Source organism: Oryx dammah, unplaced genomic scaffold, assembly GCF_014754425.2.
Source record: "Oryx dammah isolate SB20612 unplaced genomic scaffold, SCBI_Odam_1.1 HiC_scaffold_13, whole genome shotgun sequence".
Lineage (NCBI taxonomy): Eukaryota > Metazoa > Chordata > Mammalia > Artiodactyla > Bovidae > Oryx > Oryx dammah.
In genome coordinates, this window is record NW_024070197.1 from 3,674,888 (window position 1) to 3,702,072 (window position 27,185).

Below are 27,185 nucleotides of genomic sequence, written 5' to 3' on the forward strand. Positions count from 1 at the left end.
ATGTGATTTTGGAATGTTGAGAAAGGATGGGGTACTTCCCCGCCCCCCCCCCCAGCCCCCCCGCCACCAAGTGGGGGGGGGGGGGGGGGGGGGGGGGGGGGAGGACATGATATGTATGATATCCACATCTGTTGAGATTTAACTTCATCATGACACCCTTCTTCCCAGGTATCATATCACCTATTGCCTCTTTTTGAGAATTTCCCCCTCCCCCCACTTGCTGGAGAAGTCCAGCTCCGCAATCCCGTGACAAGATGGCCGAATCTTTTTTTTCTGACTTTGGCTTGTTGTGGTACCTGGACGAGCTCAAAAAGGAAGAGTTCTGGAAATTTAAGGAGCTCCTCAAGCAAGAACCTCTGAAATTCAAACTCAAGCCCATCCCGTGGACCGAACTAAAGAAGGCTTCACGAGAAAATGTGTCAAAGCTGTTGAGCAAGCATTACCCAGGAAAACTGGCCTGGGACGTGACCCTGAGCCTGTTTCTTCAGATCAGTCGGGATGATCTCTGGAGGAAGGCTCGGAACGAGATCCGACGTAAGTGTCCTAGAGGGGATGGGGGACAGGGACCCACCCGGGTGGCTGGTTTACTGGGAGCTTCTAATGAAGTTCACATTGTTACTGAGTTAGCGGCCACGCCTCCATCTGTTGAGAATGTGTTAGGGGTCAGTAGGACCCTTGGAAATAGTAGAATTGCAAGCCAGCTCTGGACACTCATGGGCCAGAGTGGATGAATAATGTCCTCAGACCGTTCATCTAAGTGTCTTCTCCTCATTTTTCTGTTCCAAGTTGAGTCAATGCTAGTTTAAAAGATCCCCTGGAGAAGGAAATAGTAACCCACTCCAGTATTCTTGCCTGGAGAATCCCATGGACAGAGGAGCCTGGTGGGCTATAGTTCATGGAGTTGCAGAGAGTCGGGCACGACTGAGCGACTGAGCACCTGGGGCTTAGTGTCTGTGTCACCAGGACTGCTGAGATGGAATTCCATGATGCTTCTGACCCACTTTTTTGTTAAATAATTTTTTTAAAAAATTAATTTTTTTAAATTGAAGGATAATTGCTTGACAGTAGTGTTGGTTTCTGCCATACATCAACATGCATCAGCCATAGGTATACACATGTCCCCTTCTTGAGTCTCCCTACCACCTCCCACCGCGTCCCACCCCTCTAGGTTGTCACACAGACCCAGTTTGAGTTCCCTGCGTCACACAGCAAATTCCCACTGGCTATCTGTTTTACACCTGGTAGTGTATGTTTTCATACTACTCTCCATTTGTTCCACCCTCTCCACCCTTCTTTTGATTAAATATTTTTTTTTATTGGAGTAGAGTTGACTTGCGGAGTTGTGTTATTGTCTGCTGTACACCAAAGTGACTCAGTTATACATGTACATGTGTCCACTGTTTTTAAGGTTCTTTTCCCATAGAGGTCACATCTTTTTCACCAGACTTGCACAAGAAACTAGGCAGAATCCTAAGATGAGGAAATAGCAGACGCCCCTGCTCCCACAGGAAGCACTTTTCATGTGTGACGTCATTCCATTTTTACCATGACTCTGAGGTTTGCAAATGAGAAAAATGCAGACCTAACAGTGTCCCCGCGTGTTAGATGACGTTTCCAAAAGGGACACATCTGATTCAGGACCAGTTATTTTTGACTCACTGAAGGGCTTTATATCCTCCTCTGGGAGAGTACGCTATTTTTTTTTCCCTCAAAGAATAAGATCAGTTGAGTTGTAAATCCTGGCAAACAAAGTGACAAAATACAGACAAATCACCCATTAAATTTTTTCTCTTTATATATATATATATATATATACACACACACACATATATTTAAATTTAGTTTTGAGTGAGTGTTTGATCTTAAATTGGAGTTCATGAACATGGAAACTCTTCCAATATTTCTTTATATTTTATTTTTCTGCTCTCAAGGTTCTCTTTTATCTGTTTTCATGGCTTTATTATGATTTCTTAAAAGGAATTATTGCTAATTTATAATGTTGTATTAGTTTCAGATGTATAGCCAAGTGATATATAATTTATATTATACATTAAATATATTAGTAATAATTTGTTGTTGTTTAGTCGCCAAATTGTGTCCGACTCTTTGCAACCCCATAGACTGTAGCCCTTCAGGCTCCTCTGAACATGGGATTTCCCAGCCAAGAAAAACTGGAGTAGGTTGCCATTTCTTTCTCCAGGGGACCTTTCTGACATATAATTTATATATTATGTATTATAATGTACAATATACATAAATATTATATGGTACATAAATTACATAAGGTATATATATTTCATATTCTTTTACCTTATAAGTTATTACAAAATAATGATAAAGTTTCCTGTGCTATGCAGTAGGTCCTTGCTGGTTATCTGTTTTATACATGCGTGCATGTTCAGCTGTGTCCGACTCTTAGTGGCCCCATGCACCATAGCCTACCAGGCTCCTCTGTCCATGGAATTCTCCAGGCAGGAATACTGAAGTGGGCTGCCATTTCCTTCTCCAGAATGTCTTTCTGACTCGACCATGTCTCCTGCATTGGCAGGTGGGTTCTTTGCTGCTAAGCCATCATGGAATCCCTAAATAAATAGCAGTGCTTATGAATTCTTGACTGGGCAGATAGTGTTCTTCTAGTTTGAAATGTAATCCCCAGGTGTTCATATTCTGTGTAAAATCTGGGGTAGGTTTTTTTTTGGGGGGGGGGTATGTTTTTCTCTAGGTCTATGCCAAGCAGTGGGATCTCTGGGTCATGTGATAGTTTTATTCCTAGGTTCTTAGGACACACTGGGAGAAGGAGAGGGTGGGATGAGTTGAAAGAGTAGTAATGCCAAGCAGTGGGATCTCTGGGTCATGTGATAGTTTTATTCCTAGGTTCTTAGGACACACTGGGAGAAGGAGAGGGTGGGATGAGTTGAAAGAGTAGTACTGACATATACACATTACCATGTGTAAAACAGCAAGTGGGAAGCTGCTGTGTGGCACGAGGAGCTCAGCTTGGTGCTCTGTGATGACCCAGATATTTAGGGATTCCATGATGGCTCAGCAGCAAAGAACCCACCTACCAGTGCAGGAGACATGGTCAATCCCTGGGTCAGAAAGATCCTCTGGAGAAGGAAATGGTAACCCACTCCAGTATTCTTGCCTGGAGAATTCCATGGACAGAGGAGCCTTGTAGGCTATGGTCCATGGGGTCACTAAGAGTCAGACACGACTGAACATGTATAAAACAGATAACCAGCAAGGACCTACTGCATAGCACAGGAAACTTTACTCATTATTTTGAGTAATGAGAGGTGAGATGAGAGGAGTGGGAAGGAGGCTCAAGAGGGAGGGGATATATGTATACATATAACTAATTCACATTGTTACACATCAGAAAATAATACATTATAAAGTAATTACCCTCTAATTAAAAAAATCCTATAAGCCATAATAGAAAAGAATATTAAAGAATGAATATATAAGTATAACTGAATTAGTTTGCTGTACGATAGGAATTAACAACATTGTACATAAACTGTACTTCAATAAAAATAAATTAAAAAGCCCCCAAAGTTTATGAGCCTGGTCCCCCATGGGCATACATCAGTCTTTGCATGTGTGTTTGAGTAAATCCACAGGGTTTGTTCTCAGTACCAAATATGGGGTGTATTTTTTTTTAATTGTCTTCTCTTCTGTCCCTGTTTATTCAGAGAAGATAAACCCATATAGAAGCCACATGAAGCAGAAATTCCAAGTCCTATGGGAGAAGGAGGCCTGCCTTCTGGTTCCTGAAGATTTCTACAGAGAGACCACAAAGAGCGAGTACGAACACCTGAACGCTGTCTACCTTGCCGCCCTCAAGCCTGGAGAGTCCTCGCCCACTGTGATCTTGCATGGTCCTGAAGGGATTGGAAAAACAACCCTTCTGAGAAAAGTGATGCTGGAGTGGGCCAAGGGAAATCTATGGAGGGACAGGTTCTCATTTGTCTTCTTCCTCACGGGCCGTGAAATGAATGGTGTGACGGACATGAGCCTGGTGGAGCTGCTCTCCAGGGACTGGCCTGAGTCTTCAGAGCCCATTGAAGACATCTTTTCCCAGCCAGAGAGAATTCTCTTTATCTTGGATGGCGTGGAGGAACTGAAGTTTGACTTGGATTGCAACACCAACCTCTCTGAAGCCTGGGAGGAGCCACACTCCATGCAGGTTGTCCTGCGGAGCCTGCTGCAGAAACAGATGCTCCCAGAATGCTCTCTGCTCCTCGCACTCAGCAAGATGGGGATGAGAAAAAACCACTCCTTGCTGAAGCACATTAAATGCATCTTTGTCTTGGGGTTCTCCGAGTGCCAAAGGAAGCTGTATTTCTCCTATTACTTCCAGGAGAAGGATGCATCCTCGAGAGCCTTCAGTTTTGTGAGGGAGAGGAGGTCACTCTTCGTCTTGTGCCAGAGCCCCTTTCTCTGTTGGCTGGTCTGTACCGGCCTGAAATGTCAGCTGGAGAAAGGAGAAGACCTGGAGCTAGACTCTGAAACCATCACTGGTTTGTATGTGTCTTTCTTCACGAAAGTATTCAAATCAGGAAGTGAGACCTGTCCACTGAAGCAGAGAAGAGCTCGTCTGAAAAGCCTGTGTACCTTGGCTGCCGAGGGTATGTGGACTCGCACGTTCCTGTTTTGTCCCGAGGACCTCAGGAGAAACGGGGTGTCCGAATCGGACACCTTGACGTGGTTAGATATGAAACTTCTTCACAGGAGTGGTGACTGCCTTGCCTTCATCCATACCTGTATCCAAGAATTTTGTGCCGCCATGTTCTACATGTTCAAACGACCCAAAGACCCACCTCACTCGGTCATTGGAAATGTGACCCAGCTCATCACCAGGGCCGTAGGCGAACACTACTCCCGCTTGTCGTGGACAGCGGTATTCCTGTTTGTGTTCTCAACTGAAAGGATGACCCACAGGCTGGAGACGTCCTTTGGTTTTCCACTGTCCAAAGAGATAAAGCAGGAAATAACACAAAGTCTTGACACTTTAAGTCAGTATGACCCCAATAATGTCATGGTGAGTTTCCAGGCATTGTTCAATTGTTTGTTTGAGACCCAGGACCCAGAATTTGTAGCCCAAGTGGTGAATTTCTTCAAAGACATTGACATTTATATTGGAACCAAAGAGGAACTGATAATATGTGCAGCCTGTCTGAGACATTGCCATAGTCTCCAGAAATTTCACCTGTGTATGGAACATGTCTTCCCAGATGAGTCTGGATGCATCTCAAAGTAAGTCCATGTACTAATTCCCTCTCTCCTACATGCCATGTTTGTGCCAGTCCCAGATGGACTTCCCTGGTAGCTCAGATGGTAAAGAATCCACCCGTAGTGCAGGAGACCCGGGTTCGATCCCTGGGTGGGAAAATCCTCTGGAGAAGGGAATGGCAACCAACTGCAGTATTCTTGCCTGGGAAATTCCATGGACAGAGGAGCCTGGCAGGCTACAGTCCATGGGGTTGCAAAGAGTCAGACACAACTGAGCGACTAACAGTCTCACTTTTTACTTTCTTTTCAGCCCCCAATGGGTATTTCATAAAACATTGTACTTCTGTACTTAAAAACGTGACTTTTGTGGTCAAAGAGACATTGGTTAGAGTCCTTGCACTGCTGTTTGCTAGTGTTGTGACCGTGAACTGTGGGTCTTCAGTTTTCCCATCTGTATAAATAGGGGTCAGCGTCTTACTTCATAGGGCCGATGTCAGGTTGAAAGGTAAGCAGTTCTTATTGTTGCCAGAACAATGCTTCCCCCGTCCCTTCCCCCCATAGCATTTTAGCAGATCCTGATAATTCCGCTGGGAAGGCACACTTAGAAGATTGTGCCTGATTTCCTCCAGATTTTGCCAGTGTGTCTTTTCTCTTTGCTGATTTTATTTTTTTTTAATTTATTTATTTTAATTGGAGGCTAATTACTTTACAGTGTTGTAGTGGTTTTTGCCATACATTGACACGAATCAGCCATGGATTTGTGTGTGTTCCCCATCCCAAACCCCCCTCCCACCTCCCTCTCCATCCATCCCTCAGAGTCATCCCAGTGCACCAGCCATGAGCACCCTGTCTCATGCATCAAACCTGGACTGGCAATCTATTTCACATATGATAATATACATGTTTCAATGCTATTCTCTCGTCACCCCACCCTCGCCTTCTCCCACAGAGTCCAAAAGTCTGTTCTTTACATCTGTGTCTCTTTTGCTGTCTTGCATATAGGGTCATCATTACCATCTTTCTAAATTCCATATATATGTGTTAATACACTGTATTGGTGTTTTTCTTTCTGACTTACTTCACTCTGTATAATAGGCTCCAGTTTCATCCACCTCCTTAGAACTGATTCAAATACATTCTTTTTAACAGCTGAGTAATATTCCATTGTGTATATGTACCATAGCTTTCTTATCCATTCATCTGCTGATGGACATCTAGGTTGCTTCCATGTCCTGGCTCTTGTAAACAGCGCTGCAATGAACATTGGGGTATGCGTGTCTCTTTCAATTCTGGTTTCCTTGGTGTGTATGTCCAGCAGTGGGATTTCTGGGTCATAAGGCAGTTCTATTTCCAGTTTTTAAAGGAATCTCCACACTGTTCTCCATAGTGGGTGTACTAGTTTGTGTTCCCACCAATAGCATAAGAGGGCTCCCTTTTCTCTGCACCCTCTCCAGCATTTATTGTTTGTAGACTTTTTGATAGCAGCCATTCTGACCAGCATGAGATGGTACATCATTGTGGTTTTGATTTGCATTTCTCTGATGATGAGTGATGTTAAGCATCTTTTCATGTGTTTGTTAGCCATCTGTATGTCTTCTTTGGAGAATTGTCTGTTTAGTTCTTTGGCCCATTTTTTGATTGGGTCATTTACTTTTCTGGAATTGAGCTGCAGGAGCTGCTTGTATATTTTTGAGATTAATTCTTTGTCAGCTACTTCATTTGCTGTTATTTTCTCCCATTCTGAAGGCTGTCTTTTCACCTTGCTTATAGTGTCCTTCATTGTGCAAACACTTTTAAGTTTAATTAGGTCCCATTTGTTTATTTTTGCTTTTATTGCCATTACTCTAGGAGGTGAGTCATAGATTTATGTCAGAGAGGGTTTTGCCTATGTTTTCTTATAGGAATTTTATAGTTTCTGGTCTTACATTTAGATCTTTAATCCATTTTGAGTTTATTTTTGTGTATGGTGTTAGAAAGTGTTCTAGTTTCATTCTTTTACAGTGGTTGACCAGTTTCCCCAGCACCACTTGTTAAAGAGATTGTATCTCTGGGCTTTCTATTTTGTTCCATTGATCTATATTTCTGTCTTTGTGCCAGTACCATACTGTCTTGATGACTGTAGCTTTGTAGTAGAGCCTGAAGTCAGGCAGGTTGATGGCTCCAGTTCCATTCTTGTTTCTCAAGATTGCTTTGGCTATTCGAGGTTTTTTATATTTCCATACAAATTGTGAAATTATTTGTTCTAGTTCTGTGAAAAATACTGTTGGTAGCTTGATAGGGAGTGCATTGAATCTGTAGATTGCTTTGGGTAGTATACTCATTTTCACTATATTGATTCTTCTGATCCAAGAACATGGTATATTTCTCCATCTATTTGTGTCATCTTTGATTTCTTTCATCAGTGTTTTATGGTTTTCTATATATAGGTCTTTTGTTTCTTCAGGTAGATATAGTCCTAAGTATTTTATTCTTTTCATTGCAATGGTGAAAGGAATTGTTTCCTTAATTTCTCTTTCTGTTTTCTCATTGTTAGTGTATAGGAATGCAAGGGATTTCTGTGTATTAATTTTATACCCTGCAACTTTACTATATTAATTAGCTCTAGTAATTTTCTGGTGGAGTCTTTAGGGTTTTCTATGTAGAGGATCATGTCATCTGAAAACAGTGAGAGTTTTACTCCTTCTTTTCCAATCTGGATTCCTTTTATTTCTATTTCTTCTTTGATTGCTGTGGCTAAAACCTCCAAAACTATGTTGAATAGTAGTGGTGAGAGTGGGCACCCTTGTCTTGTTCCTGACTTTAGGGGAAATGCTTTCAGTTTTTCACCACTGAGGATAATGTTTGCTGTGGGCTTATCATATATGGCTTTTATTATGTTGAAGTATGTTCCTTCTATGCCTACTTTCTGAAGGTTTTTTTTTAATCATAAATGGATGTTGAACTTTTTCAAAGGCTTTCTCTGCATCTATTGAGATAATCATATGGTTTTTCTCTTTCAATTTGTTAATGTGGTGTATCACATTGATTGATTTTTGTGAATATTGAAGAATCCTTGCATCCCTGGGCTGATTTTAACTTGCATTCTTTCATTTAACTTGCATTCTTTCATTAGGCGCAGGCTCCCAGCTCACACTTTAGGTGTCAAACACGTACCCTCTTTCATTGTCATTAAAAAAAAATTAACGTATAATTGAGGGACTTCCCTAATGGTCTGGTGGTTAAGACTCCATGCTTCCATTGCAGAGGACATGGGTTTGATCCCGGACTGGGGAACTAAAATCCCATGTGTTGTGTGGCATGGCCAAGAAAATGTATAATTGACATGCAACATTATATTGGATTCAGGTGTGCAGCATAATTTTCAATATTTGTATATACTGTGAAATGGTCACCACAGAAAGTCTAGTTAATATCTTTCACCATACATGAAAAGTGAAAGTGTTAGTCGCTCAATTGTGTCTAGTTCTTTGCAATCCCATGGACTGCAACATGCCAGGGGCCCATGAAATTTTCCAAGCAAAAATACTGGGGTGGGTTGCCATTCCCTTCTCCGGGGGAGCTTCCTGACCCATGGATTGAACCCAGGTCTCCCGCCTTGCAGATAGATTCTTTACCATCTGAGGACCAGTTAACATCTGTCGTCATACACAGTTACAGGTTATTTTGCCCATAATGAGGACTTTTATATCTACCCTAATGTTTGTAGCAGCCTTATTAAGGTATGGAAAGAACTTAGGTGTCCATCAACAGATGAATGAATATAGAAGACGTGATATATATACATATGTATCAGATCAGATCAGTCGCTCAGTCGTGTCTGACTCTTTGCAACCCCATGAATCGCAGCATACCAGGCCACCCTGTCCATCACCAACTCCCGGAGTTCACTCAGACTTGCGTCCATTGAGTCAGTGATGCCATCCAGAATACTAACACATATATATGGAATCTAGAAAGATGGTACCAAAGAATTTATTTGCAGGACAGCAATGGAGAAACAGACAATAAGGGACAGACTTATGGGGCTGGGGAGGAGAGGGTGAGATGTATGGAGAGAGTTACATGGAAACTTATATTGCCATATGTAAAATAGATAGCCAATTTGTGAATTTGCTGTAGGTCTCAGGGAACTTAAATAGGGTCTCTGTACCAACCTAGAGGGGTGAGATGGGGAGGGAGACGGGACGGAGGTTCAAGAGGGAGGGGACCTATGGCTGATTCATGTTGAGGTTTGACAGAAAACAACCAAATTCTGTAATGCAATGATCTTTTACTTAAAAAATAAATTTAAAAAGATGTGATATAGATAGACAGAATATTATTCTGCCATAAAAATTGATATCTTGCCAATTATGATGGCATGGATGGATCTGTAGGATATTATGGCTTAGTGAAATAAATCAGAGAAAGATAAGTACTGTACAATTTCACTTATATGTGGAATCAAAAAGATAAATGGACAAACATATATAGTAGTGTATATGTGTCAATCCCAAATTCCTTATTTATCTCTCCCCCTACCTTTCCCCTTTGGTAGCAGTAAGTTTGTTTTTGAAGTCTGTTTGTTTTGTAAATAAGTTCATTTGTATTATTTTAGATTCTGCATACAAGCAATATCCCATGATATTTGCCTTCCTCTTGCCTGACTTACTTCACTTACTTTGGTAATCTCCATGTCTGTCCATGTTGCTGTCAATGGCATTATTTCATTCTTTTTTAATGGCTGAGTAATATTCCATTGTGTGTACCTGTGTGTATGTATATACACTACATCTTTATCCATTTATCTGTTGATGGACATTTTTGTTGCTTCCATGTCTTGGCTATTGTAAACAGTGCTGCAGTGAACATAGGAGTGCGTGTATCCTTTTGAGAGATATGTGCCCAGGAGTGAAATTGCTGGATTGTATGGCAACTTGCTGGGGTCCAGCCCCGGTGGATCCAGGGAATTCGAAGCGTGGACGGCGTTGGCGAGGAAAGACTTATTTGTTTATTAATATAAGATTAGATTAAGAAACAGTAGTATAGTAGGAAGATTAAGTGGAGAAAGAGGGCTGAATAACTTGGATTACGCGGAAGACCAATAAAATTCCAGACAAGGAATTTGCACCATCTACATTGGGCCACCTTTGCTCGCTTGAATATCTAAGGGTGCCTCGCCTTAGGCTCCCTTTCGTGCGGTCTTAACAGCCAGGGCAAGTAAGTAGACTTGGCGAGCCTCCGCGCCCCAGATGGGAATTCAGCCTGAAATTAAAGTAAAGAGGAAAAGGAGGGAGAAGGAGAAAAAGAGAGAGAGACACGGGGGAAACCAGTCCAGCGACTGGCTCCAGCTCCTATTGTTTACAAGGCCTTATATACCTTTTAGATTGTACATAGAGATCAATGGGTAATACAAAATTATGCAGTGTTAGCAGCCCAGACTCTTATCAAAACCAGGCTTTTCTCTCTGCATACCTAATTGTATACACAAGTCTTAGGTGATTTACATCATCTTCTGGCCAAAAAGGGCCAATTAACATTTTACAGCCTTTTTTCTGATAAGGGTTTGTCAACCAGAAGACTTATTTGTGTTGATCTTCCCAAGGTTTGGTGCCACTCTCAGAAAGTACTAAATAAAGTTACATTCTTACATAGCAAGGACACAAGAGGAGTGCAAAGAGAAGTAATTAACTAAAAAGTCTAGTGTTGCTAACATCAGAACTACTATATATCTTTTTCCATATCCCAATTACATTGATTAACATCCTCCCAGGTGCCTAAAAGATAAAGAATGTGGAGGCCTGGCAGCAATCATTGAGTCAACAGTGAAATCCCGTCACCAATATAATTTTTAACACTTTAGAAAAGGCTCTGTTCTTTAAGATGCTTTTAAGCTTTGTGCCTCTCGCTGTTGGGGGCTGCAAGCAATTCACAAGCTGTAAGAGGTCCGGGGAACCTGTTAGGCAAGCTAGAGAGCAATCAGAGGGGGTTAACTGAAACATCCCTTTCAAATGCACAAGAATAAAGCCCTGAGTTGACTTTTTTCCAGAGAATATCAGAAAAGTGGAAAAGCAGAGTACAAAAGCCGGCAGATTTTTATTTTGGGGGGGTGGATACTCAGGAAATGCCAGGGGGAACTCCTGAAGTCTGATCACGGCCTTGCGTATGTCAGCTTCCTCCCTCATGACCTTGTCACGGGTGGGATTCCTCACACTGGCTCCCGGCAGCAACTCTATTTTTGGCTTTATCAAAAACTTCATTTGTTTGTTTTTGGCTTTGCTGGGTCCTTGTTTGCTGCCTGCAGGCTTTCTCTCATTGTAGTAAGCAAGGGCTCCTCTCTAGTTGCAGTGTGCGGGCTTCTCATTGCGGTGGCTTCTCTTGTTGCAGAGCACCACCTCTAGAGCACGTGGGCTCAGTAGCTCAGACTTGGTAGTCATGGCGCACGGGCTTAGTTGCCCCAAGGCACGTGATCTTCCCAGATCTGGGATCAAACTTGTGTCTCTTGCATTGGCAGGTGGATTCTTTACCACTGAGCCATCAGGGATGGAAACCCTATTTTTAGCAGTTTAAGGAGTGAGTTGAGTGGAGTCACGGGAGAATCATTGTATTTGTCTTCCCACAGCACCATCGAGAAACTTACCCTCTGGCGGGATGTGTGCTCAGCATTCACCGCCAGCGAGGACTTCGAGATGCTAAATCTGGAGAATTGTCAGTTTGACGAGGCCTCTCTAGCTATTCTCTGCAGGACGCTGTCTCAACCCGTCTGTAAACTCCGCAAGTTTGTGTAAGTCGGATCTTCACCTGTTCTTTAAGTCAATAGCAGGGTGCCATTTTTTCCCATTCTGGTTTCTTTTGAAAACCTGAGTTACAATCCCATGTGTCGAAAGCAATTTCTGCGTGCTTTCCTTGCTTTAAGATGTTTCACTGAGACACAAACTGGGCAAACAGGGAGACTTGAAGACTGAATGTGCTCAAGAAGCTTGGTTGCCAGGTTACAGAGCCTGGGTGAGAAAGGACAAATTTTCCTTTTTTCTGCCGTGAGTGGTCCCTAGAACCAGACCTTCCTTCCCACGGCATCAGCTCACTTGTGTGCAGACGATTAGCTGAAAAATCTCGTTGTTTTCACTCTTTAGTCTCTCAGTTGTGTCTGACTCTTTGCGAGCCCATGGACTGTAGCCCGCCAGGCTCCTCTGTCCACGGGATTCTTCAGGCAAGAATATTGGAGTGGGTTGCTGTGCCCTCCTTCAGGGGATCTTCCTGACCCAGGGATTGAACCTGTGTCTCCTGCGTTGGCAGGCAGGTTCTTTACCACTGAGCCACCTGGGAAGCCCAGAGAAATCTTATTTTGTTTCAGAAGCAGAATTAGCATTTTGGGGAACTTGGTGTTACCTTTGGGTGACACAACTGTGTGTTTTGGTCTAGCAATGTGTTTGCACTGAGGTCCCCATTTCAGTTTCTCTGTCACAGATGTTTTAACTGTGACATAAAACTTCCTTGGGGAGCCCAAGAGCAGAGAGTCCTGGTAGTTGGTGATGTTTGCTTGGATGCCGATGGATTGAGAATAGATGTTTCCCAGGAAACGGTGGAGGAAGGTGCTGAGGACAGGTGGTAAAAGAGCCTTAAGTTCATAAAAGAGAGAAATAATAAGAATAGCATGGAATGGATAGTGTGTATAGAACAGTTCTTAGGCCCTGAGCTGGTTGCTTTATATGCACCATCTCCTCTGTCTTGTAATCCTAATAGCGATTTCATCATGACCTTTTTACAAAAAAAATACCAGAAGTATAGTGAAGATCACCGTAATTCTCTGATGCTTTTCTTTCTATGGTGGAAAGACTGCTTTTTATGACAGCTAAGAAGTCAAGGAGAGGAGATGTTTCTCTAATAGAGAGACTGCCTTTATGTACACAAATGTACTTTTTTCCGTGTAATTTTTAAAATTTAACTTTTATATTATATTGAACTGTAGTTGATTCACAATGTTGTATTAGTTTCAGGTGCACAGCAAAATTAGTTAAAAAAATATATATATATACACACACACATATACATACATGCATACATGCATACATATACATGTATCTTGGCTTCCCAGGTGGTGCTAGTGGTAAAGGACCTGTGTGCCAGTGCAGGAGACATTAGAGACTCAGGTTTGATCCCTGGGTTGGGAAGATCCCTTGAGGAGGGCATGGCACCCCACTCCAGTATTCTTGCTTGGAGAATCCCATGGACAGAGGAGCCTGGCAGGCTACAGTCCATGGGGCCACAAGGAGTGCAGGCACACATACATGTATCCACTCTTTTTCAGATTCTTCTCCCATACAGGTCATCACAGAGTACTGAGTAGAGTTCCCTGTGCTACACAGTGGGTCCTTGTTGGTTATCTGTTTTATAAACAGGAGTGTGCATGTGTTAATCTCAAACTCCTAATTTATCCTCCCCCCAACCTTTCCCCTTTAGTAACTATAAGTTTGTTTTTGAAGTCTGTGAGCCTGTTTCTGTTTTGTTAATAAGTCTCTTTGTATCATTTTTTTTTAAGATTCCACATATGAGTGATGTCCCATGGTATTTGTCTTTCTCTGTCTCACTTACTTCACTTAGTGTGATCATCTCCAGGTCCATCCATGTTGCTGCAAAGGCACGATTTCACTCTTTTTATGGCTGAGTAATATTCCACTGTATATATGGACCATGTCTTCTTTATCCATTCAACTGTCGATGGACATTTAGGTTGCTTTCATGTCTTGGCTATTGTGAATACTGCTGCTATGAACACTGGGGTACGTGTGCCTTTTCAAATTATGGTTTCCTGTGGATACATACCCAGGAGTGGAATTGCTGGATCATATGGTAGCTCAAATGTTTTTAGGTTAAAACCTAAAATCTCCATTCTGTTCACCTTTGCTCAGTTCAGTCGCTCAGTCGTGTCTGACTCTTTGCGACCCCATGAATCGCAGCACGCCAGGCCTCCCTGTCCATCACCAACTCCCGGAGTTCACTCAAACTCATGTCCATCGAGTTGGTGATGCCATCCAGCCATCTCATCCTCTGTTGCCCCCTTCTCCTCCTGCCCCCAATCCCTCCCAGCATCAGGGTCTTTTCCAATGAGTCAACTCTTCGCATGAGGTGGCCGAGAACTCCCTTCTCTCCACAGCCTCTCCAGGATTGATTATTTGCAGATTTTTTGATGATGGCCCTCTTTGATCCTTTGAGTAACTTGGTTTGCCTTAGACCATCCTGTTGTCTTCAACTCTGCAAGCTTATCACTTTCAAGCTAAATTTTAACTCCTCCTTCAGCTTAAGTGTCGCTTCTTGCCATATACCAAAACTTGTGAGCCTAGGAACCCACCACAGCTGGGGGTGGTCTTGAGACACAGTGTTTCTCTGACTAATTCGCCATGAAGAGAGAAAAGATCTCTCTCTTGTTTACCCTGATGTCTCCAGCAGCCAGCAAAATACAGTTTTCCAGGCGCTCTTTAAACTGAGGTCGAGTGAATGTATGGATCTTTGCATTCTGGAACTGGTTTATTCATTTCACAGAAAGAAACAGACTCATAAATGAATTGCTCTAGATCCTGCATGGATAGTAAAAAATGGACTTTGTCGCAGTGTTGTTGTTTTATTTCTTCTGGAAGCTCTGTCAAAAATAAAGTAGGGGACTGACTTGCTCATACATCAGTTCGGTTGTTGTTGTTCAGTCACAAAGTCATGTCCAACTCTTTGAGACCCCATGGGCTGCAGCATGCCAGGCTCCCCTGTCCTTCACTGTCTCCCGGAGTTTGCTCAAACTCATGTCCATTGAGTCGGTGATGCCATCCAATCATCTCATCCTCTGTTGTCCCCTTTTCCTCCTGCCTTCCATCTTTCCCAGCGTCAAGGTATTTTCCAATGAGTTGGCTCTTCACATCAGGTGGCCAAACTATTGGAGCTTCAGCATCAGTCCTTCCAATGAATATTCAGGGTTGATTTCCTTTAGGACTGACTGGTTTGATCTCCTTGGACTCTCAAGAGTCTTCTCCAGTATATACAGTTTATTGAAAAATGAGGACTAGTGGTCATATAATTGAGAGATTGGTTGTTGATTTTAAACGGGGCAGATGACTCTGTAAAGGAGGAGACCAGGTATCTGAAACCACGTGAGTGAAGGTGTGAATGAAAATGTGCATGTCCTTCCAAGGATGCTGGGGTTCCAAAATGAGGAAAAGAGATCCTCTTCACAGTGTACACAGAAATGAATCGTCATCATACCTAGAGTTTTGTTTTGTTTTTTTTAAAGAACTTTTTATTTTGTCTTGGGGTAGAGCCGATTAACAATGTTGAGGTAGTGTTAGGTGAACAGCAAAGGGACTCAGCCACACAGATACAGGCAGCCATTCTCCCCCAAGTCCCTTCCCCTCCAGGCTCCCACACAACACTGAACAGAGTTCCCTGTGCTCTACAGTAGGTCCTTGTTGGTTATCCATTTTAAATATAGCAGTGTGTACCTGTCCATCCCAAAGTCCCTAACTATCCCTTCCCCTCTGGCAACCATAAGTCCATTCTCTTAAGTCTGTGACTCTCTAGTTTGTAAGTAAGTTCATTTGTATCATTTCTTTTTAGATTCCACATATAAGGCATGTCATACAGTATTTCTCATTCTCTATCTGACTTACTTCACTCATTATGACATTCCCTGGGTCCATCCATGTTGCTGCAAATGGTATGATTTCATTTATTTTTTAAGCTTATTTTTTTTACTTTACAATATTGTATTGGTTTTGCCACACATCAACACGAATCCACCATGGGTGTACACATGTTCCCAATCCCGAATCCCCCTCCCACCGCCCACCCCCCCTGCCCCGCCCCCGCCCCAGCACCATCCCTCAGGGTCAATGGCTGAGTAATATTTCATTGTGTATATGAAATGTAACACATCTTCTTTATCCATTCCTCTATGGGGGGGGCAATAAATGGTAATTTCTGAACCATCATGATCTACTTGTTTCGTGATGAACCTCCACCATTAAGTTAATTTACCCAAACTTCAGAATATCCAGGAGAAAAGCAAATATTTGAATCCAGTTTTCTCAACCTTAGGAGCCTGGGTCTCCAACCAGAGCATATACCATCTCCTTTTAATTTGTTTTATTTTTTTAAAGAAAACTTAAAAAAATTGTTGCCTTTAAAAATTTTAGCCCGAAATGATCCTTTCCTTGGGGAAGACAGTCTTGTTTGGACATGGGAGGTACTGCCAGATATAGGAGTGCAAGGAGGCACAAACGTGGTGCCTAGAATTTAATATGGGCTCAGTCTGGTTTCCTTATAATATTCATAGGTGGGAATAACCAGAAGAGGGCTTCCCAGATGGCGCGACTGGTAAAGAACCCGACTGCCAGTGGAGGAGATGTAAGAGACACGGGTCCAATCTCTGGGACAGGAAGGTCATGGCAACCCACTCCAGTATTCTTGCCTGGAGAATCCCATGGACAAAGGAGCCTGGTGGGCTACAGTCCATGGAGTCGCAAAGAGTCAGACACACTGAAGTGACTTAATGCACACACACACATACACAACCAGAAGAGCCAAATTATTGGAAAAAATTCTGAAGCTGGGAAAGATTGAAGACAAAAGGAGAAGAGGGTGGCAGAGGATGAGATGGTTAGATAGCATCACCTACTCAATGGACATGAATTTGAGCAAACTCTGGGAGATAGTAAAGGACAGGGGAACCTGGCGTGCTGCATTCCATGGGGTTGCAAAGGGTTGGACATGACTTAGTGACTGAACAATAACAAACCAGATATTAAAAAAAAGTATTAGGAGCCTAAGCATGAAAAGTAGGAAGAATTGTGTAAGAGGTATCTTGCTTTGGACTTCATTGCATGAGTTACCATATCTCTTCCTCTTTTGTAGGTGTAACTTTGCTTCGAATCTGGCAAATAGCCTCGAATTATTTAAGGCCGTTCTTCATAACCCTCATCTGAAGCACCTGAACCTCTGTGGCAGCAGCCTCTCCCATATGGATGCCAGGAAGCTGTGTGAGGTGCTGAAACACCCAATGTGCAATATGGAAGAACTCATGTGAGTCTCGGGGTTGTCTCCGTGATGTAGATTTTTCCCTGTGTGAACTCGGCAGATCGAACACGCCTATCTCCTTTCCTGCTGTGGTCTCTCACATGTTTCACCACGTCCATCTCAGTGTCAGTAGACCTCCTACTAAGAGGAGGATGGATGGGCTCTCAAGGGCAAAGCTTCCTCTCAGAAGGTCTGTCCCATCTTTTCTTTTGTGCTCACTTGAATGACCTCACAGATGCCTTATCTGATTCTCCTTGACTCTCCTCTCAACCAACCCTACCAAAGCCATAACTCCAGTTTCTTTTCCCTTGAAGAAACTTAAAATGAGAGAGACTTATATGAGACTTAAACAGAGACTTAAAATGAGAAAGGTTATGGATGATCACAAATGTCATCTTGGAATCTGGCAGATAACAGAGGATAGAGGGAAAGTAATTTCCCCCAAACCATTGCTTTCTCCTGAAAATTATCTGGGATGCCTTTAGTCTCGTTGGGGGATTTCTAAACAGACTCAGTCTTTTTTCCAGCAGGAAGAACAAAGAAAAGTAGCAGAAATAGCAATAAACAAAAGCAACTTGTTAAACCAAGAAGACATACTCTTCTCTCCACCAGTAATATGACTGACAGATCACGTGCACTTGGTTAATTTCACCTATCAAGATTCATCAGAAGGGTCCCTGCATAAGAGTTGTTTGAACATACAGGCTTGCTTTGTTGTTGTTCAGGCTAACTCGTGTCTGACTCTTTGCAACCCCATGAACTGCAGCACACCAAGCTCCCCTGTCCTTCACTATCTCCCAGAGTTTACTCAAACTCATGTCCATTGAGTCGGTGATGCCATCCAACCATCTCATCCTCTGTCGCCCCCTTCTCCTCCTGCCTTCCATCTTTCCCAGCATCAAGGTCTTTTCCAATGAGTCGGCTCTTCGCATCAGGTGGCCAAACTATTGGAGCTTCAGCTTCAGTATCAGTCCTTCCAATAAATATTCAGGATTGATTTCCTTTAGGACTGACTGGTTTGATCTTGCTGTCCAAGGGACTCTCCAGAGTCTTCTCCAGAACCACATTTGAAAGCATTTCTAATTTGAGTGGAAAGCAACAGGGATTCATGCGGAGGATGGCGTAATTACCTCTGCTTTTTAAACAGTCTGGAGTTGGCAGGTGCTGAATTGGAGGCCCTGATGTGGTCCAGGGCCCGTTTCACAGACACCCTGTAAACATCCCGGCCGCCCCCCACCACCCGTCTCTCCTGCAGGCTGGGGAAGTGTGACATCACGAGTGAAGCCTGCGAAGACATCGCCTCCGTTCTCGTCCACAACAAGAAGCTGAAGCTTCTCTCCATGTGCGAGAACGCCCTGAAGGACGATGGGGTGCAGGTGCTGTGTGAGGCCCTGAGGAACCCAGACTGTGCCCTGGAGGCGCTGCTGTGAGTCGGTGTCAGGCAGGGGACCCCGGGGGGTACGGCTGCGGACCGCCCCCACGCCATGGTCCAGCAAAGCGGGCTTGCCCTGCAGGGGACCCCGGGGGGGATACGGCCGCGGACCACCCCCACGCCACGGTCCAGCAAAGCGGTCTTGCCCTGCAGAGGAGCCCGGGGTTGGGAGGACGTCCTCGGAACGCCTCTACATCACAGTCCAGCAAAGCGGGCTTGCCCCGCAGGGGTGCCTGAGGTTGAATTGATGAATTCTAGAGACGCAAGACGAGCCCTTAGCATCCAGCTTGGTGCCCTGGTTATCATAAAGACGGTTGGTGCTTCTGTAGGTGTACTGGGTGCTTGGTGGGGAGGGATTCATCTGATTACTTCCAGGTGGGGGGCTTCACACGTCCTCGGTTATCACTGAACCCCTTCCCCACCCCCAGTGTCCCCAACCTCTTTCTTGCCTGGAGTTTCTATAAACCAAACTGATTTTTTGTCGGTGGCAATAGAAAGGGTTGTTTATTTACCCAGGGGGGCCACAGGAGAAACTTAGGTTAATTTCAAAAGAATACCTTAAATTAGGGGAAGGGAGCAAGCATGCCCAAGTGTATGGAAGTGAATAGCTGGTCTAGAAACAAAGCTTTTGTGTGTGTGCGTGTACACAGGTGTGTATATAGACATAAGTATTACATGCACACCCAAAGTGGCATTTACAATAGAAGAAGGCTAGAATATTATTACTGAGATTATTTTTTTAATTATAAAAAAGTCAATAAATAAGTTCCAGGAACATTAAACATTAAAACCAAACTATTAAAAAAGGGACTCTTGAGAGTCCCTTGGACTGCGAGGAGATCCAACCAGTCCATTCTGAAGGAGATCAACCCTGGGATTTCTTTGGAAGGAATGATGCTAAAGCTGAAGCTCCAGTACTTTGGCCACCTCATGAGAAGAGTTGAGTCATTGGAAAAGACTATGATGCTGGGAGAGATTGGGCGCAGGAGGAGAAGGGGACGACCCAGGATGAGATGGCTGGATGGCATCACGGACTCGATGGACGTGAGTCTGAGTGAACTCCGGGAGTTGGTGATGGACAGGGAGGCCTGGCGTGCTGCGATTCATGGGGTCACGAAGAGTCGGACACGACTAGCGACTGAACTGAACTGAAACATTAAAACCAAACTATTAAAAAAATAAGGGAAAACTCTGAACTATAACGATTTAGACCAAGAAATATTTAGAGGCACAAAAGAAATTACATATTGGAAGATGAAAGGACTTGGCTATTAAATCTTGCCTGATATTATTCAGTAAATAAAATTAAAGCATATTCAATAGCTGGTAATTTAAGTGGGATATATTTATCTAAGAGTTCTTTAAAATACATCATTTAACTTTTTTTTTGTTTTTAAACTTGAATCTTTATTCCTTAAAAATGAAAGACTACTGAAGATGCAAGAAAGTCACTAGTAATTTTAAAAGAAAAAATGTTCAATCTATTTCTATACTTTTTATTTTGAACTAGTTTTAGGCTTGGAACAAAGTTGGAAAAATAGCACAAAAATTCTCTTATAACCCTTACCCCATTCCCCTAATGTTCAACCTTTTTTTTTTCCTTCAAATAGTTAATATTTTTAGTATTTAAATGTTTAATACCATTTTAAACAAATGTGCAGATTTTAAAAATGTATTCCACTAGGTCAGAATTCTGCAAAATGGGCAAATTTATAGTAGAAAGCATTAAGTTTTTTGTAAAGTCAATTGGCTAATAAATTAAAAAAATAGTCTTACATTTTCTTTTCTTAACATTTTATTTTGAACTGGATTATTGTTGATTAGCAATGTTCTGATAGTTTCAGGTGGACAGCAAAGGGACTCAGCCATATATATACATGTATCCATTCTCTCCCCAAACCCCCCTCCCATCCAGGCTGCCATAGAGTTCCCTGTGCTCTACAGTAGGTCCTTGCTGGTTCTCCATTGTAAATACAGCAGTGTGTACATGTTTGTCCGGAACTCCCTGATTATCCCTTCCCACCTGACCGTAGTTCATTCTCTAAGTCTGTGAGTCTCTTTCTGTTTTGTGCCTAAGTTCATTTGTATCATTTCTTTTTAGATTCCCCTTGGTACACATTAAAAATTTTTTTAAATTTATTTTTGGTCACGCCGGGTCTTCACGGCTGTGCACAGGCTTTCTCTAGTGACGGTGAGCAGTGGATTCTCTTGTTGCGAGCACAGGCTCAGAAGTTGTGGCTAACAGGCTTCATTGCTCCGAGGCATGTGGGATCTTCCCGGACCAGGGATCGAACCTATGTCCCCTTCATTGGCAGGTGGATTCCTATCCACTGTACCCTCAGGGAAGTCACCTCTGCTACACACTTTAATCCTCTTATTTTTCTAAATGACCACAGAGTACAAGAAAGTTTTTACATGTTCAGTTCAGTTCAGTTGCTCAGTCGTGTCTGACTCTTTGTGACCCATGAATCGCAGCACACCAGGCCTCCCTGTCCATCACCATCTCCCGGAGTTCACTCAGACTCATGTCCATCCAGTCAGTGATGCCATCCAGCCATCTCATCCTCTGTCGTCCCCTTCTCCTCCTGCCCCCAATCCCTCTCAGCATCAGAGTCTTTTCCAATGAGTCAACTCTTCGCATCAGGTGGCCAAAGTATTGGAGCTTCAGCTTTAGCATCATTCCTTCCAAAGAAATCCCAGGGTTGATCTCCTTCAGAATGGACTGGTTGGATCTCCTTGCAGCCCAAGGGACTCTCAAGAGTCTTCTCCAACACCACAGTTCAAAAGCATCAATTCTTCGGCGCTCAGCCTTCTTCACAGTCCAACTCTCACATCCATACATGGCCACAGGAAAAACCATAGCCTTGACTAGATGGACCTTTCATGAAAAGATTACCCTATCGAGCTTATGTGGGCCTCCCAGGGGGCGCAGTGGTGAAGAATCTACTTGCCAGTGCAGGAGACTCGGTTTCCATCCCTGGGTCAGGAAGAGCCCCTGGAGGAGGAAATGCCAACCCACTCCAGTGTTCTTGCCTGGGAAACCCCATGGACAAAGGAACCTGAAGGGCTAGAGTCTGTGGAGTTGCAAAGAGTAGGACGTGACTGAGCGACTGAAGGAGAACACAGGGCTTGCGTAGGCTGACGGATGATGTGTGTGTCTTTGCAGATTGTCACACTGTTGCTTCACCTCTGCAGCCTGTGACTACCTCTCCCAAGTCCTTCTGGGCAACAGATCCCTGACTTTTCTCGACCTGGGCTCAAACGTCCTGAAAGATGAGGGAGTGACAACTTTGTGTGAATCATTGAGGCACCCAAGCTGCAACCTACAGGAGTTATGGTACGCCTGGCTGGGCTTTGTTTGAATGTCAGTGTTTGATTTTGATTTTTGGCTCTTGGCAGCCCAGGAAAGGAACAGGAAGAGAAGAAAAGCGTGGAGTCTTCTGAAAAAGAAAAGAAAAGCAAGGCTCAGTGGTTACCCCACCTGCTACTTCTGGGGCTTCCTGGCAGATGCGTGTCTATTTTTTTTTTTTTACTCTACCTCTTCAAGTTGATTTTTTTTTATTGCAGGATAATTGCTTTACAGTATTGTGGTGGTCTCTGCCATACATCAGTGCGAATCAGTCATAATTATGTATATAATCTCCTTGCTCTTTAGCCTCCTCCCCTCATCCCACCCTCTTTGGTCGTCACAGGGCACCAGGCTGAGTTCCCTGGGCTATACAGCAGCTTCCCACTAGCTACCTGGTTTATACATGTCGTTCTTGCTCAGTCGCTCAGTCGTGTCCAACTCTTTTCAACCCCATGGACTGTAGCCCACCAGGCTCCTCTGTCCATGGGGCTTCTCCGGACAAGAATACTGGAGTGGGTTGCCATTTCCTCCTCCAGGGGCTCTTCCCGACCCAGCGATGGAACCCAGGTCTCCCGCAGTGCAGGTGGATTCTTTCCTGTCTGAGCCACCAGGGAGGCCCATTTTATACGTGGCAGTGTATATGTGTCTATGCTTCTTTGTCAGTTTGCACTACCGTCGTCTCCTTCCCCACTGTGCCCACCAGGCCGTTCTCTCCGTCTCCATTTCTTCTCTCTAAATAGGCTCATCAGTGCTGTTTTTTCTAGATTCCAAAAATGTGCATATATTATTTGATACTTTTTTTTCTCTTTCTGACTTACTTTACTCTCTATATCAGGCTCTAGGTTGTGGCTGAGTAATATTCCATTGTATATATGTACCACAACTTCTTAATCCACTCATCTGTTTTTTTTTTTAATTTTTATTATAGTATATTTGCTTTACAGTGTTGTGTTAGTTCCTACTGTAAGCAAAGTGAGTCAGCTATGTGTGTGCATATATCCCCTCTTGGATTTCCTTCCCACTCAGGTCGCCATGGAGAAGGCCATGGCACCCCATCCAGTACTCGTGCCTGGAAAATCCCATGGACAGAGGAGCCTGGTGGGCTGCAGTCCGTGGGGTCGCACAGAGTCGGACACGACTGAAGCGACTTAGCAGCAGCAGCAGCAGGTCACCACAGAGCACTGCGTGGTTCCCTGTGCTGTAGAGTAGGTCTTTGTTAGTTATCTCTTTTACATATGGTAGTGGGTACATGTCAACAGTGGCACACTCTGGGAGGTAATGAAGGACAGGGAAGCTTGGTGTGCTGCAGCCCACGGGGACACAAAGAATCAGACACAACTTTGCAACTAAACAACAAGAACAACAGCATGTCAGCTATTGACGTTTTGGCTGAGATGGTTTTTTCCTGGGGAGGGCGACTGTCCAGTGCACTGTAGGATGGTGGTAGCAGCCTGTCCCTGTGTGGCAAGCCAAACAATGTCCCCAGGCACTGCCCAGTGTCGCCTGGGGGCAGGAAGCAAAAATCATTCCTGCTTGAGAACATAGACACACATATACACACTCTATACGTATTCCAGATATGTACATAGCAGACATGTATGTGTGTATAAATGTGTCTATACATGTGTCCACATGCTTGCATACAGACACACGTTTATCAGGTTTACACACAGGTGTATGTACATGTGTGTGTTCTGTATGCACACTTGCATGCTGTGTGAGTGGGGCACAATACTGTGAGGAGCCATGAGCTTGGAGACAGGAGATACACGGGAGATACCAAATTATGTGAGATATTCAGTGAAGTCCTTCCCCAAACACGCTGTGTATACAGAGACTTGAAGGAAGCAGGGGGATAACCCGGCATATACTTGGATAAAGAGCATTACCACCAGCAGGAACAGAGGTCCCTGAGCGGAGAGGCTGGGCAGGAAGGAGAGTGCAGGGGGCCCAGGGCTGGGCAGAGGGCAGAAAGTAGAGGAACTGCATTGTGTCGCCTCTGTCATCCCCTCTGTCGTCATCATCACCATCTCTATCATCTTTCTCCATCACCATCGTCGTCTCTGGTATCATCTCCGTCATCGTCACCATCGTCAGCATCTCAGGAACACTTGAGTATTTCTTCCTTTACAGGAATAAGTGGACATAAGTGGAGCCATTACATATTGGACCTCAGGATCAGATCCATTTGTATTTTTCTTTTCCTCCAGGTTGATGAATTGCTACTTCACTTCTGTTTGCTGTGTGGACATCGCTACTGTTCTTATCCACAGTGAAAAACTAACAACCCTGAAACTAGGGAACAATAAGATATACGATGCTGGCGCCAAACAGTTATGCAAAGCTTTGAAGCATCCTAAGTGTAAATTAGAGCTCCTTGGGTGAGTGTCCATGGATGGTGGGAAAGCTTACCTATTTCAAGAAGAAGAAAAGCTGGAGAGTGAAAGGGAAGAACGGGATGCAAGTTTAAAAACAAGTGCAATGAAGCAATCTGTTAAGTAAAATGCCAGCCATGAACCCAGGGTTTGCTCCAGCTTGCCACGGGCTGACATGTGGGACTTGGTGGTTTTGTTTTTTGTATATAGTTTTATCTGTTTATTTGGCTGCTCTGGGTCTTGATTGCTGTGCACGGGCTCTCTCTGACTGCAGCCAGTGGGGGCGAGCGGGTCCCACTCTCTAGCTGCGGTGTACGGGCTTCTCTTTGTAGTGGCTTCTCTCGTGGAGCACAGGCTGCAGGGCACACAGGCTTCAGAAGCTGCGGATTCTGGGCTTGATAGCACAGGCTCAGTAGTTGTGGCTCACAGACTTGGTTGCTTCGTGGCATGTGGGATCTTCCTGGACCAGGGATTGAACCCATGTCTCCTGCATTGGCAGGTGTATTCTTCACCACTGAGCTACCAGGGAATCCCTGGGCCTGGGTGGTTTCTTGCTGGGGTGGGGAAGTGAGCTGTCCTGTGCATTGAGGGAGGCTTAGCTGTAACTCTGGCCTCCCTCCACCCACGGGAGGCTAGAGGGACTCCTCGCATGTGTCAGATGTCTGCAGACACACTGTGTGCCCCAGTTGAGACCCACTTGTCCAGACTGCAACGTCTCTTCTCAGAGGCGTGGCCTTGGCACTTCGAGGTGGTGTGTGTATGCCAGCCCACCTTATGCTGGTGTGTCCCCCTGTGCAGGCTGGAGGCCTGCGAGCTCAGCCCTGCCTCTTGTGAGGACCTAGCCTCAGCTCTCACCACCTGCAAATCGCTGACTTGCATGAACCTGGAATGGATCACCCTGGACTACGATGGGGCGGCGGTGCTGTGTGAAGCCTTGGTCAGTCTGGAGTGCAGCCTGCAAGTGCTCGGGTGAGTGGGTGCTGTGCCCTCAGTGGTGAGTGACCCCCGAGGGAGGTGGGACCACCGTAGGTTTGTGCAGTCTTGGCACCATTGACATTTGGGCTGGAGACTTCTTTGCAGGGGGTGGCTGTCCTGTGCATCGCGTCAGGATGTTGGTCCAGCGTCTCTGGTCTCAACCCACTCGTTCCGTTCCCTGGGGCACCTCCTTTGAGAGACGGTGACCAGAAGTACAAACTTCAGGCACTCCCATGGTGGTCTGGTGATTAGGCTTCTGCGCTTTCGTTGCCCTGGCCCAGCTTCAATCCCTGGTCAGGGAACTGAGATCCTGTAAGCCACATGCCCCCCACCACCAAGGAAAAAAAAAACCTTCAAAATTGCTGAGACAAGATTTTAATTGTTCTCACCACCAAAAGAGAGAGAGTGTGTGATCTGGTAGAGATGTCAGCTAACACTCTGATGGTAATCACTTTGCAGTATATAAACATATCAAACCAATGTGTTGCAACCTTAACCTTATACAATGTTGCATGTCAGGTATATCTCAATAAAATTTTAATTAACTTTTAAAAAGAATGCCCATGGTATCTATCCCCGAATTTTTTTTTTAAAGGTTCCTGGTGTTGTCAAATATCCCCTGACAAGCAGAATCACCCCGAGGCAAGAATGACTCCTTTACTAAAAACACCATCTCCTACTTAATTTGCCTGAAAAAGTGCAACCGCAACTCAGAGCCAGGAGGGTTTCCATCAAGGACAGAGCAGGGTCTTGATACAGAAGTACATTTCTTGAAGAGAAGGGGTCAATATTATTTGGAACATTATGGTTTTTTTGTTAACTTTGTATTTTGTATTGGGGTACAGCCAATTAACAAACGTGATAGTCTCAGGTGAACAGTGAAAGGACTGAGCCATACATATACACGTACCCATTCACCCCCAAACCCCACTCCCGTCCAGACTGCCACATAACACTGAGCAGGGTTCCCTGCGCTCTACAGTAGGTCCTTGTTGGTTCTTCGTTTTAAGTGTAGCAGTGTGTACATATCCATCCCACACTCCTGAACTATCCCTTCCCTCCATCCTTCTCCTCTGGCAACCATAAATTCGAGAAACATTATGTTTGCATTTAGAGGGCGTGTAGCTGACTTCCGTAGAATGAACATTTGAGTGCCTTCCGTGTGCCAAGACCCTGATGACCTGCAGCAGAGGGACAAACGGTTCACACCCCTCTTGCTCATTTTCCTAGTCTCTAGGAAGGATTTTATGCATCCTTTGCACAACTCTCCCAGGAAAGAGTGAAGGGGAACTAGCCATTGGGGTGTAGAGAGGGCAGCAATCATGTATCGAGTCAACACAGCTTCTGTTTTTGTATTTTCCCAGCCTGAACAAATCTTCATATGATGAGGAGATTAAGATGATGCTGACGCGGGTGGAAGAGATCAACCCCAACCTCATCATTTCACACCGTCTCTGGACTCACGACGAGGGCAGACTCAGGGGTGTACTTGTCTGACAAGGGCACGTGCTGAAGTAATCTTCTCACAAAGGTGTCCCCCTCGGTCACCATGGCATCTCCCCTCCTGACACACCCTGTCCTGGAAATGGTTCATCAGGGCCAGTTGGTGATTTTGGAGCTCTTCTTTCACAGTATTCTAGTGATGCGATTGTGGGGTTGACTGTCTGCGCCTAAATCCTCTACCTCCCATTAAAGTTCCTATCCTGTCTTGCAATGTGTAGAAGAAAAAAAAATACATGTAAACACTTGGGAAATCATGACTTTATTTTCTTACCAGATTTCT

At 44.3% G+C, this 27,185-nt stretch overlaps 1 protein-coding gene across 1 annotated transcript; it reads left to right on the forward strand.

Annotated features, from left to right (window-relative positions):
* The first annotated feature begins 254 nt into the window (after positions 1-254).
* NLRP9 (NLR family pyrin domain containing 9) lies at positions 255-26,899 on the forward strand. Its single transcript, XM_040251957.1, has 11 exons — positions 255-534; positions 3,696-5,259; positions 11,837-11,998; positions 12,668-12,674; positions 16,419-16,441; positions 17,140-17,277; positions 18,527-18,697; positions 21,870-22,040; positions 24,263-24,433; positions 25,226-25,396; positions 26,767-26,899. The coding sequence occupies exons 1-11, from the start codon at positions 255-257 to the stop codon at positions 26,897-26,899; spliced, it is 2,991 nt and encodes a 996-aa protein (XP_040107891.1).
* Positions 26,900-27,185: the final 286 nt, after the last annotated feature.